The sequence below is a fragment of the Capricornis sumatraensis genome, chromosome X (assembly GCF_032405125.1).
Source record: "Capricornis sumatraensis isolate serow.1 chromosome X, serow.2, whole genome shotgun sequence".
Lineage (NCBI taxonomy): Eukaryota > Metazoa > Chordata > Mammalia > Artiodactyla > Bovidae > Capricornis > Capricornis sumatraensis.
Genome location: NC_091092.1, coordinates 105265005 through 105278980, shown reverse-complemented (window position 1 = coordinate 105278980; position 13976 = coordinate 105265005). Strand labels below are relative to the sequence as shown.

The following is a 13976-nucleotide window of genomic DNA, read 5'->3' as shown; positions in this document are numbered from 1 at the left end:
AATTTTGAGCATTACTTTGCTAGTGTGTGAGATGAGTGCAATTGTGCGGTAGTTTGAACGCTCTTTCTAAAATTAAAAAAAAAATTCACTGTGGAATGCAAAAAAAAAAAAAAAAACATGTTAAGGCTTCACTGGGTTGTTTCATGAGACTTTGGGTTGAGTTTCCGTTCATAGGTCTAACACTCCTTATCACCCAATTCACCATGCAATTAATGATTTCTCTCTTTCTCACAGGAAACAGGTAGGATCAGAAAATTGCGACTGTTGTATATTTTCCAAAAGACAAGTTAAGTAAAAAAGTAATGTTTCCAAGGAGGGAAAAAGTAATATTTGCAAACTCCCTCAGACAAGTCTCTATCTTGTAATTATACCTTTACATTGTATATGTATATATATCTAAGAAAGCCTGCCTATTGAACCTGTCTCAGATGAGAGAGTAAAGTTCTGATTGGATGTCATCATTTCCCATAATTTTGCCCCAGGGTGTGTGATAAATGGGTTCTCCTTGTTCCCACAGAGTTTAGCTATGGCTTGGGGCAGACCCCTGTCCGTCATCCTCCCAGACCAATGGGATGTGCTCTGAGGGTGGGAAAGGAGCCAGCTTCATCTGCTTAGATGTCTGCAGTAATCTCACATTCCATGGAGGGTTGACAAGTGGTGAGGGTAATATGTAAGTGGTGCTTAGCTCTGTCTTGGTTGGAGGATAAATAAAACGGTTGAATGACCTTTGATCTCACTAACTTTTGAAATTTTATTTATTTTTGGCTGGGCTAGGTCTTCATTGCTCCATAAAGGCTCTTCTCTAGTGGCAGAAAGTGGGGGCTACCCTCCAGCTGTGATGCGCAGGCTTCTCAGTGTGGTGGCTTCTCTTGTTGCAAAGCACAGGCTCTAGGCACCTGGGCTTCAGTAGTTGTGGCTCATGGGCTCTAAAACACAGGCTCAGTAGTTGTGGTGCATGCGCTTAGTTGCCTCACAGCATGTGGGATCTTCCCAGACCAGGGATTGAAATCATGTCCTCTGCATTGGCAGATGGATTCTGAACAACTGGATCACCAGAGAAGTCCGATCTTGCTGATTTTTAGAGAACTGAAACTGCCATTTCAATGCTCACTTTATTTTCAATTTTTTTAAAAAGGTATAATGTATATATAGGAAAATGCACAGATCTTAAGTGTGTGCAATTCAGTAAGTATTGAAGAATACATATACCCATGTATTGGTATGTAACCTTACCATCTCTGTCAAGGTATAAAGTACTTCTGTTACCCCAGAAAGTTCACCAATGCTCTTTTCCCAACCAATCACCCTCTCCGAAAGCAACAAGTGTTTTAATTTCAGCCACTCTATGTTTGTTTCACCCATTCTAGGACTTCATATGATGGAATTATACATTATGTACTCTTTTGTGTCTAGCTTCTTTCATTCAGCATGTTTGTGAGATTCATTCATGTTGTGCGTATAGTTCATTTCTTTTAATTACTGAGCAGTATTCCATTGCCATCCATGACATCCCATACTACAGTTGATGTTCCCATTTTCCTGGTGGACATCACTTATATATTTTAAGAATAAAAATGAGGTATAGCCTCCAGAAAGGAACAATGGCCCATAATCGCACAGTTCTGAAAAGATGGTGGAGAGATGGTCACAAATCTGAAGGAGAGTTAAGTGCTAGTACAGAAAATCTCATATACGTCTCTCAGTTCCTCATTTTGCTTTCCCTGGGAATTCCCTATTAGAGAGGCTGGTGAGATTGAAAGATTTTGACTTTTCAATTGAGATGGTGCTGAGACCTCATGATTTTGTTTGCTACTTTAATACTTCTTTTTCAAAAGGCCTTTCTTTTCTCTCTTTTACTGCAGGCTTTGCACTTCTGGGAGGACACCCTTGTTTTCTTACCACGGACGATATTCATTTGGGTGTGAATGAAAGTCTCACAGATACAGCCCGGTTTGTACATCTTCTCTTGGAAGCTTATTTCACAATTTATGAATACATCTTAAAAAGAAAATATGCTTCTCTTTAACTAGTGGTTTTCCCTCTCAGAATCCTTTGGACTGTTTTCGTTCTTTACCTTTTTACCTGATGTCCTGAATGAATTTCTCTCATCTTCTGGCCACTTTCCTTGGGTTAATTTTCTTTCTTTTCTTAGCAATTTGAAGAGGCTTCTGATTATAGAATTTCAAACTCCAGGAAATTTAGTCATCAAGCATGACTCTTATGTTTTTCAGTTGAAGAAATGGAAGGCTAGGGAAATTGACATGTTCAATGACCCATAACCTGTTAGCATCAGAGCAGGAAGTAATATTGTGAGCTAACATTTATTGAACATTTATTATGTGTAAGGCATTGTTCTGACTCATTTAATCCTTATAAAAACCCAAACAGATTGGCGTAAAGAAGTGAAACAACTTTATTAGGGACATACTAGCTACTATAAGACAAAAAATCTCAAAATGTCAGTAGCTTAACATAGTGCAAATGTTCCTGATTGATAAGACGGAAGGAGTGATTATTTATGTGACCATTTAGGGACTGGGGATGAAAATGGCTCTACTGTCTTCAACATGTGGCCTCCAAGGTTATCCTGGGTGTCAACATGCAGCCAGGTGCTAGGGAAGAGTGCCTGGGGACAGGATGCTCACTTCAAAGCCACCTTAGCTGGGAAGCAGCACAATCACTTCCACTCACATTCTCTCAGCGAGTACTAAGCAGCTCAGCCCTACCTGGATGAAAGTAGAGTGAGAAAAGGCTCTGAATCACTATCCTATAATTAGAGACTGAAACATAGGTCCTCCGACTCCCCATGCAGTCCTCTCACCATTGTATCATGCCTGATAGAGAAATACAGAGCAAATGTCTTTGTTTAAGTATCTCACACTTGATATCAAAGACTAATGATTATTTTCTGAAAATGATATGTCATAAAGCAACTCCCTGCAGACATTGCCTGCTTTTTATGGCCACTATCCTAGTATGTACTAAAGAATCCACCTCATTTGAATTGCTGAAGAGATTTGAAATAACTCATCTTTAAACCTTTTAGTTATATTATTTCAGATGAGACAGTGTTAGTATTAAGCTGTGTTGTGTTCGTCTTCTGGATGCAAGGGACAAAAAGAATAAACAAACATAAAAGAGTTTTTCTTCTAAATATGCTGTCACTGCTTGGAATTCTATTTGCCTAATAATTCTGTTTCCACCAGAGTGAAATATGCTTTGTTCCAGAATAATATTACAAGCTGGTTAGGGGATGAAGCCAGGGACACAACCAGGAAAGAAGTTTCAGTGGGGATCCTCTATATAGGACCAAGTGAATGATGCTGAGTGTCACATGTGAACTAGTGGTTGGAAGAAGGTACAGTTGGAGAAACAGATGAGCGTTCAATAGAGAGTGAAGGAGTGCAGAAGTGCAGATTGGCAGCCAGAAAGAGGTCAGGGCCCAGAAATCAGGGGAGTGGGCGGGACCCCCAAAGCAAGAGACAAATAGCCAAGCATGGGTTGAAAGCTGAGGACGAGTGTAAACATGTTCTTTTCTGTGCTTGCTCACCACACAACAATTGCCACTGGAAGTCCTTTGTTAGAGGAGCTCTACACAGATCCTAGGAGAAACAATCTGTTCAAAAGAACCCATCTGCCAATGCAAGAGACATAAGAGACGTGGGTTTGATCCCTGAGTTGGGAAGATCCCTGAAAGAGGGCATGGCAACCCACTCCAGTATTCTTGCCAGGAGAATCTCCATGGATAGAGGAGCCTGGCGGGCTACAGTTCATGGGGTTGCAAAGGGTTGTACACGACTGAGCAACTAAGCACACACGTCTCATTGTGGGAGAATTGCAGAAGGCTAAACCTCAAGGACAGGTACACTTAGGGAGGGACAGGAGTAAACTGTTAAGGTACAAGGAAAATTAGAGCAGTGCAATATCATAAGAGGCTGGAATGGGTGATGGAGATGTCAGAAATGGCAGGGGGTAGAGTAGATACTGTGGAAATCTGACTCTTTTGTGCACCCCATCACTGCTTCATCTGCCCAAATACCTGACAAACAAGATATGGCTGAGATTCAGAAATTCAATAAATCTAAATTGAAAAAGACAAGGGAAATCCACCGCCTTGCACAGAAGTAATTGAACAGGAGAAGCAATGAAGTGAATCTTAATGGCATCGACCCTGCCAATATGCACAGTACAACCCACTGCAATTGCCTCCTTACTTTTTGTAGCAGTTAAACTCTGTAAGATGCAAAGAGATTGCATGATGTTTAAATGATAGTGCTGGCCCTTTGGAATTGAGGCAAGCGTACACCTGACATTGATTGACGGTGTTGCTTCACTAATCTGCCTGTCTGGTTGCTTTGGGGGCCTGATGGAACAAAGAAATAGTGACTGCCCACTGGTGAAAAAAACCTGATGGGGAAAATACTGAATGTGGCAACAGAAAAAAATAAATAAATAAAGCAAATTGGGCCAGTGTCCTGAAAACTGCTAAGTGCAATTTCCAAAATGTCACTTATTTAATCAAACGATTTAATTATTCATTTATTCAAAAATATTTACCAAATGCCTGATTTTTCATCCAGGTGTTGTCTTAGCACTGAGAATAAAATGCTGATCAAATCAAACAAAATACTTTTTCAAGTGGAAATTATATTCTAGAGGGAAGAGGCTTGCAGTAAACAAAAAATAAAGCATGAATACAATAGAAGGTTGAAATAAGTGCTATGATGAAGTCAAAGCAGGGGGATCTGTGGGTAGAGTGGAGGCTCCTTTAGATTGGGTGGTCAGGGAAGGCCTCTCTGAGGAGGTGACTGTTGAGGGGAGTGCTCACTGAAAAGATAGAGCGAGGTATTCAAGGCTATAGGGAAAGCATCTCAGACAGCAAGAGCTGCTGGTACAAAAGCTTAAGGCAAGAACAAGTTTGATGCACTGGAGAACAGAAGGACAGCCAGCAACGTTTTTATATCAGCAAATAAACATATTTTAAACTTGCAAATTTAAAAAACAATGTACCCTTACAAGCTGGTCCTGTCTCAGCCACCAAAAGAAGGAAAAACCAGATCAAGAAGTAAAAGACCTACATACACATTCAAAATAAAATGTATTGCTCTTTTCTTGCATGGATGCTAGGTTGCTTCAGTCGTGTCCGACTCTTTGTGACCCTCTGGACTGTAGCCCGCCAGGCTCCTCTGTCCATGGGATGCTGCAGGCAAGAATTCTGGAGTGGCTTGCCATCCCCTGCTCCAGGGGATCTTCCCAACCTGGGTCAAACCTGCATCTCCTGCAGCTCCTGCATTGCAGGCCGATTCTTTATCACTGAGCCACAAGGGAAGCCCCATTGCTCTTTTCTTACATGATTACAGTAATTAAACCTGTTTACTTGTCAAAATATAGTCGGTGAGGGGGACAGGAGACTTCCCTTGCAGTCTAGTGGTCAAGATTCCAGAGGCATGGGTTCGATCCCTGGTTAAGGAACTAAGATCCCTGCATGCCATGTGGTACAGCCAGTATATATACAGCTGACTCATTGGAAAAGTCCCTGATGCCTGGAAAGATTGAGGGCAGGAGAAGAGGGCATCAGAGGATGAGATGGCTGTATGGCATCACTGATGCAATGGACAAGAACTTGGGCAAACTTCGGGAGATGGTGAGGGACAGAGAGGCCTGGCGTGCTGCAGTCCATGAGGTTGCAAAGAGTCGGACATGACTGGGCAACTGAACAACAACAACATAGCCAATATATGTATATATATATATCATGGGTGAATTCTCTTTTTAGCTCAGTCTCAGTTGAGTATCATATAATCTGAGGGCACCACTGGGGAGTGAAAGGGAGTACTCAGATGGAGCTGTTGACTGATATTGTGGAGGAGCTGGTATGTCAGGGTCCCAAGACCAACCCCAGGTTCAATGATCCATTAGGAGGATTCATGTGACTCAGGATATGATCATGGCTAAAATTCATTACAAAAAAGGATAGAAAGCAAAGGGAAAAGGCACATGGGCAAAGGCCAGGGGAGACCAGGCACAAGGTTGTAAGGGTCTTCTCCTGGTGGAGTCACACAGTTCATGCTTAATTCCCCCAGCAATTAGCTGTGGCTGCATGTGAGAAATGCTATTTTCCATGGAAGCCCATTAGACACAGAGTGCATAAGACTTTTACTGGGGACTGGTCACATAGGCACCATCTGCCTAGCATGAAGCCAGCTTCTAGACTCCCAAAAGGATTTTGTTCAGCATAATCCATAGCACTTTTACAAACAATTTAGGGAGTGAGCCATCCTTATCGTTTCTGGGAATGGTGGAAACCCTCCCACCAAAGTTCAAGTTCCCAGGTGCCAGCCAAGGACCAACCTAGGAAGCAGGCCTTTTAAAGACAGCCATCTCAGGACTGCTGTGTTAACTCTTTCCCCCCCACCCCCACAAATGGGCTATGATTTCTCTTCTGAATTTTGCTAAACTAGTAAGGACGTGTATCCTACACCCATGGAAAGACAGCCCGAAGATTCAGTGTGGATCCTCAGTTCAGTGTGGATCCCTGTAGGGTCAGTCTCCCATTGGTGAAAATTGACCATTGCTCACTTCCCTCTTTAGAAAAGTCTCTCTAAGTAACTCTTTTCCACCCCTAACATATCAGAAGCTACAAAAGATATACATATGTATTCCATTACATTTGTTTCAAATTTGGTGTTATTTTCAGATTTTGTTAATTCTCAGATGCTCTACCAGGGTCAAGGGTTGGATGTTCTATTTTTCCCTTCACTCCAGGCTTGTCTTTTTAGATATGACACCTTGTGTGTGTTAGTTGCTCAGTCGTGTCCGACTCTTTGTGACCCCATGGATTGTAGCCCACCAGGCTCCTTTGTCCATGGGATTCTCCAGGCAAGACTACTGGAGTGGGTTGCCATTTCCTTCTCCAGATCACTTATTCTTTGGAAGTTTAAAAATGAATGAAACTTAGCAACAGCAGTGGGACATTATCACTCCACTTTCAAGCCTTTCTGTTTCTTCCATAATGACAGCTGTTCATGCCTAATGCTCTGAGTCCACTATTGAAAGGTTCATAATACAATAGCTTCACAGTCATTTGCACTTTAACACAGTACTTAGTAAAACAGCTTCAGGAAACATGTGTATGAAAAGCACCATATAAAACCAAATAATATAACATTGTTCTACTCTAATTAAGTCCCCTATAGAGGTAATTTACTTATGGCAGTGATTGCTGAAGTGTTTTCTGCCAGTGTAAAACCAGTAGGAAGGAAACTCAGCATAAACCACTGTATTAGTTTCCTAGGGCTGCCATACAAATTATCACAAACTTGGTGGCTTAGAAACAACACAGATCTATTCTCTCACAGTCCTGGAGGCTCCTGCTGCTGCTGCTGCTAAGTCACTTCAGTTGTGTCTGACTCTTAGCAACCCCATGGACTGCAGCCTACCAGGCTCCTCTATCCATGGGGTTTTCCAGGCAAGAGTACTGGAGTGGGGTGCCATTGCCTTCTCCAGTCCTGGAGGCTAGAAGCCCCAAATCCACATGTCAGCAAGGCCATGTTCTCCCTGAAGGCTCTAGGGAAGAATCTTCCCTCACCTCTTCCTAGCTTCTGGAGGCTCTCAGCAAGCTTTGGCACTCCTCAGCTTGTAGCTCGGCTTGTAGCTTGTCACTCCAGTCTATGACTCCACCTTGATCTTCTCAGTTTATCTCTGTGTTTCTTCTCCTCTTCTAAGGAAAACATCTGTCACTGGATTTAGGGTCCAGCCTACCCCAGCATGACTTCATCTTAACTAATAACATTCGCAAAGACCCTACTTCCAAACTCGGCCCCATTCTCAGTTTCCTGGTAGATATGAATCTGGGGGATACCATTCAACCCATTGGGCGTGGGGGTGGTCAGTGGTAAAGAATTCACCTGCCAATGCAGGAGGCACAGGTTCGATCCCTGGGTTGGGAAGATCCTCTGGAGAAGGAAATGGCAACCCACTCCAGTATTCTTGCCTGGGAAAAATCCCATGGACAGAGGAGCCTGGCAGACTACAGTCCATGGGGCTGCAAAGAGTCAGACATGACTTAGCAACTGAACAACAACAACATTCAACCCATTACACAACCACGTATCCACATGGCCCTGCAGCAACATGGAAGGGTTTCAAATCATTGTCATTCTGGTAGTTCAAATAATGGAAGTTACAAAGGAATTTGTGGATGAGACACAGTCCTTAAGAGTAGAAATGTGAACAAAAGAGTAGGAGTTAAACTATTGTCATATTGAAAGGAATGTTTTGAAAAGCTGAAATACTGTTCCTAAGATATTTATAGTAATGATTTTAGGACCAAAAAAGGTAATCTTATTTAGATTTCTTGGTAAAATGTTTTAAAATGTTGGCACATAATGGGAAATATGTACCTAACTGGATACTAATAAATTTGTATCTAAATAGGAAATATGATGTCTCCATGAATATTTACAGAGGCCACCAGGCAGCATGGCAGTTTTATGTCCTTGGGTAAATAGTAACAAAAGCCAGTTGTTCACAACATGAAATATGATATAGTTCAGGGGCAGTTTGCCATAGTGTAAGAGTAAGGGCTTTGAAGCAGTGTTGGACTTTAGGTCACAGCTCATACCACACTGGCCCTGTGGTTTGGACCAATTGCTTCTGAGACTTAGGTTTCTCAGTTGTAAAATGGATTTACAAATATGTATCCCAACGAGTTGTATGAGGGTAAATCACATAGTGCTTTTAAAGCACAGGCACACGGGAGAAATTCCTGTATTTTTCATTGAATCAAGTTACAGTCTAATTCAATCTCAGGAGAAGCTCTGACTCAATTCTGGCCATCTTCGTGGTCTCCTAGTCAGTTTACACTGACCCAACACTGAAATTCCTATAGCACATTTTGAGGAGGTCATTATGAATACCATTATGCCCTAACCATTTATCTCCGAGGTCTTCAAAACTAGGAACTAACATATACATCAAAATAGTCTGACCATCATAGAAGCCTACGTGAAGAAATTTCATATGGCAATTTCATTCAACATCCCTGGGCTTCCATCTTTGAGGGGAGCCAATCTAGGTGTGCTGAAGGCATTATTTTGTTTCCTTGTCATTCTTATATTGATATAACTAAAATTATAACCTGGGTAGAGAATATCAGAGCATTGCAATATTCTCAACCCCAGAGGGAGACTCAGTCAGCAAGTTTATTCCTTGGCCAGTTTACACTGGGGATAAAGTCTATGCCTCCTCTAGGGCCTTAGCCTGTTTCCATAAAAAATAAAAACAGGAAATGCCCATTTTTAAATGATTACAGGGTTCTTAATGGTGTCATTATACACAGCCCAAAATTCCTCCCACTGTTGGCCAATCAGTTATTCAACTGGTTGGAGAGAGACATCATTGATAACATACTGAAAATTAGGGGTGAGAAATGGAATATTTATTGCCATATCAGTAAACAAGGAAGTCACAGTCATCAGTGACTGCAACCCTCCAATGTGAGTTGGTGAGCCCTAAGGGCACTCAGGAAGGAGAATACCTGTGATCTAGCAGCCATCAGAATGGCGGCCTCTACCTAGGTGAGCCCTGAGGAAGGAAGCTCAGAGTGTGAGAACAGGATACTGGCCCCAGATAGCTGAGATGAGTATGAAAGGAATGATTTCAGTGAGCCCAGACTCTTGCATCTTTCCATACAAAGAAAAGTTAAGTTAGGTTAACTTTTGAATTAAGTTAACTGAATTCCTTGTTAGGTTACCTGGTTTTCTTTAATAACAACAATCTTCAGATGTTCAGACTACCTGCCCTTTGTTAACAAAACTTCTATATCATCTGGCTCCTCACCTCCTTGGAGCAGTTCTCTCCTGGTTACTTGAGATTTTATCTCCCAGCCTTGAAGTCCTAAAAATTCCCACCAAATAAAACATAACTCTCAACTTTCAGGTTGTTAATATTTTTTAGGTCAATGCTAGGACACACAGTAATTCAAGGCAGGATAGGGACATAGGGAAGAACGCATGGCACGACCCTATGAGAATACAACCGCTGTCTGCCTTCAGCTTTTGCAATGCATCCACCATGTTCTGATAGTTTAGGGACTACTCAACTCTTTCTGGGGCTTCCCTAGTGGCTCAGACGGTAAAGCGTCTGTCTGCAATGCAGGAGACCCAGGTTCAATCCCTGGGTTGGGAAGATCCCCTGGAGAAGGAAATGGCAATCCACTCCAGTATTCTTGCCTGGAAAATCCCATGGACCACGGAGCGTGGTAGGTTACTGTCCATGGGGTCGCAAAGAGTCGGACACGACTGAGTGACTTCACTTCACTTCAACTCTTTCTAAGCATATCAGGATTGTTGAGTGATTGCCCATCTCATCCATATCCATGTTTGCTCTTAAGATCTGGCCCAGCACACTATTTGGGTTTGGGGTTTTGTTTGTTTGTTTTTAGTATCTGTTTACCCACCCACATGGACTCTGCATCAGGTCTTCCTCCGGCCGTAGGAGACTTTGTTTACAGTATTTATTGTTTTGGGTTTTTTTTGCTTTATTTTGGCTTTCTGGGAGTTTTAGTTAATTTCTAAACAAGTTTTGATTTCATACCAAAGGGGAAAATATTAAAGAATAATAGAAATTTGAGATTTCAAAGATCTTTATGAGCTATTTTATATCAACCATCCTTTTCATGCCTCCTCCACACCATTCCTTCGAAATCATTCTTTAGCCTGCATGAAAATACCTAGCATCAGGGTATTCTTTATATACGGAGCTATCTTGTTCCATTTTTATACGGTCTGACTTTTCTGACCAGAATTCATAGAAACTGACAGAGAGTTCTCTTTTACATTGAATTAAAATAGATCTTACTATGGCTCTTCTCAGTGTTCCTCTGTTTTGTATTATCTTCATAAACTCATATATTTTAATATGTTAATACTTGAAGGTTTCGATTCATTGCAGTTAATACTCTTATTGGTGCTTAAATTGTACCCTATTTGGCCAATGTGATCTGTCTTCAAGTTGGCTACTGGGTCATTTTGACATAACGCTATTAGTCTTTGATAACTCCCTTGCACATTTCTTCACGAAGGCCAAGAATTAGCCATTACTCTAGGAAGTCCTATTTCATTTTCAATTACTTTCAAAATCATGTTTGGGAGAAATTTCCTTCTTTGAATGGTATTTTTTTTCTGGTTATTACAGTCATACTCTTTTTGGTAAAAAAAAAAAAATACTAAAAGAGATTTTTAAAATAGTTAGAACCACCAATACTGCCATTATCCAGAAATAATCAATGTTAACATTTTATCTCCTCAACTATCTTCCCATTTAAAATCTTATGTCATGCTCTTCCTCCTTTTTCTAAACAACAGGAAAAGAGACAATGGTGGAAAATAGTTGCCATTTTAAAACATTTAGGCAAAATCAAGTTGAATAAATATTTGAGCTTGTTGACTATTCATTTTAAATCCTCATAGCTAATCAAACATCCAGAGCAAATTGATCAGTGTCAGAAACTTTAAATTTGGGTACTTCGGATTTTGCAAAAGCTGTTTTGCTACCATTGTTGACAGATTCCTAAGACTGCAAAGCTGCAGGAATCCATTGGAAGGCAAACAAAACTATATGTTCAATGGAAATGAAGAGGGACCAAAATGAAAAGTCATTACAGAGCCAGAGAGTATTTTTAGCTTTGTCAACCTTTCATTTGTAACACATAACACAGCTCTTACAATATTTAAAGCTGGGATAATAAATTTCTGGAGGGCTATATAGAAAGCCCAGTGAATCCATGGTAAAGAATTCTCCTGCCAAGCAGGAGACCCAGGTTTGATCCCTGGGTCAGGAATGTCCCCTGGAGGAGGAAATTGTAAACCACTCCATGGCCCGAGGAACCTGGCAGGCTACAGTCCATGGGGTCACAAAAGAGTCAAACGTGATTTAGCAACTAAACAACAACACAGAAAGCCCAGATTACTGTTAGTGGGCCAGTAAGTCCAGCCCAAATTACAGGTTTGTCATTGTTTCCAGTGAAAAGTGTTTTCTTTTAAAGATTTTTAGTAGACTGGAAGAAAAATAAGAATGGTGACTTCTCTATGATTCATAGTGCCTTTAAACATAAAGCAGAAAGCAATATTATTGACAAAATAATATTGACTATTTAAAGATCTCTAATATCTTTGTTTTCCCAAGTGATTCCAATGTGAAAACAGCTTAGGAGTTGCTCCTTCCCTCATATCACTGAATCTGTTTCACTTGCAGCTTCTGTGGCTGAAGGATTGAAGTGACATTTTCTATTAAGCTTTGTCATGTTCCCCCTTGCTCATAGATTCTTTAATGTCCAAGAGACTCTTATTGTCTATAGAAATAGTCCCTATTCTTTGTACTTTGTTTTACAGTTCAATATCTTAATCTTATGAATTTAGCATTTCTATAAACATAAAAAGGGTAAACATTAGAAAAAAGAGCAAATATTTTTATTTGTTTTGTTTAGTCACTCAGTCATGTCTGACGCTTTGCAACCCCATGGACTATATAGCCTGCCAGGCTCGTCTGTCCATGAGATTCTCTAGGCAAGAATGCTGGAGTAAGTTGCCATTTCCTCCTCCAGGGGATCTTCCTGACTCAGAGGTCAAACCAGTGTCTGCATGTCTCCTGAATTGCAGGCAGATTCTTTACCGCTGAGCCACCGGGGAAGTCCAATATAATACTCTTATGAATTTAGCATTCCAATAAACATAAAAGAGCAAACATTAGAAAAATGTTATGGACTTGAAAAATATTCACAACCTAAAAGTTGAGAGTTATGTTTTATTGTGCAGGAACTTTTGTGACTTCAAGCCCAGGAGGCAGCATCTCAAGTAACCCCAAGAGACCTGCTTGGAGGAGACAGGTTATATGAAGTTTTGCAACAAAGGGCAGATAGTCTGAATGTAGAAAGCCAGATATCCCAAGTTAAGGAATTTAGTGGTTTTCCATGTATGGGAAGATGTAAGAGTCTGGCTCACTGAAATCATTCCTTTGATATGCTCCTCAGTTGTCTGGGGCCAGTACCTTGTGTTTTCACATCCTGAGTTTTTTCAGGGCTCACCAGCTCACTATCCGTGGTAGCTTTAATCACTGATGACTGTGATATCCTTTGTTTACTGATACTGCAGGGAATATTCCATTTCTCATATTCCTCAATGGTTCTCAAAGTGTGGTCCCCAAACCAACAACATAAGCAGTATGTGGCAGCTTGTTAGAAATGCAAATTTTGGGGGCCCCTAAAACAACAACCAGACCTACTGAATCAGAAACACAATTGGCTGTGTTCTAATAAGCCCTCCTGGTGATTCTGATGTTGTGTTTAAGTTTCAGAGCAATTGCTTTAAATGGTCACATACTAACTTATGCAGCCACTAAATCAAATACATATTAAATGAACAAAACAAGTCTCATCAACCATTTAAACGCTGATTGCAACTTAATCAAATGCTCTAAAACATTTAACTTAATCACAAGCCTAGCATTTCAAATTTCCTTGAATGCTCTAAATATTTTAAAAAGGAAAATATATACATAAAACACCGTATTCATTAGAGAGCTGATTAATTTTTTAACAATAAAACTAAGCACAATGCTATTAATATCATAGATTTAATTTTGTTTACATTCTTGCCCCTACTTTTATTCTTATCCTTACAAGATCCTGGAATTTAAATGCATGTGTGTAATTCTAGCAGACTGGTAAGAAGAAAAATCATCTCAAGAGGCTAGGAATGCAGATTAAGCGGATTGGTGATCACTTAATTTTGGTTGGGTTCGGGAACTGCTTGCTAAGTTCAGGATGAATTAAATTCAAGCTGCCATCCACTAGTTTGAATATAGTTTTATCATCTAGTTTTCCCTTTTAACAATGGGATCTGATACTGGTTTCCTATTGCTGCTTTAACAAATTACCATACATTTAGTGACTTAACACAAGATTTATTATCTTACAC

General features: G+C 40.6%; 1 protein-coding gene across 2 annotated transcripts in view; it reads left to right on the top strand.

Moving 5' to 3' along the window:
• Positions 1–13976, top strand: part of OTC (ornithine transcarbamylase) — a 73592-nt gene that overhangs the window by 26944 nt on the left and 32672 nt on the right. For both annotated transcript variants that reach the window (XM_068962141.1, XM_068962140.1), the window contains exon 4: positions 1863–1950. In XM_068962141.1, the coding sequence (XP_068818242.1) occupies positions 1863–1950 (88 nt within the window). The remainder of the gene's footprint in view (positions 1–1862; positions 1951–13976) is intronic.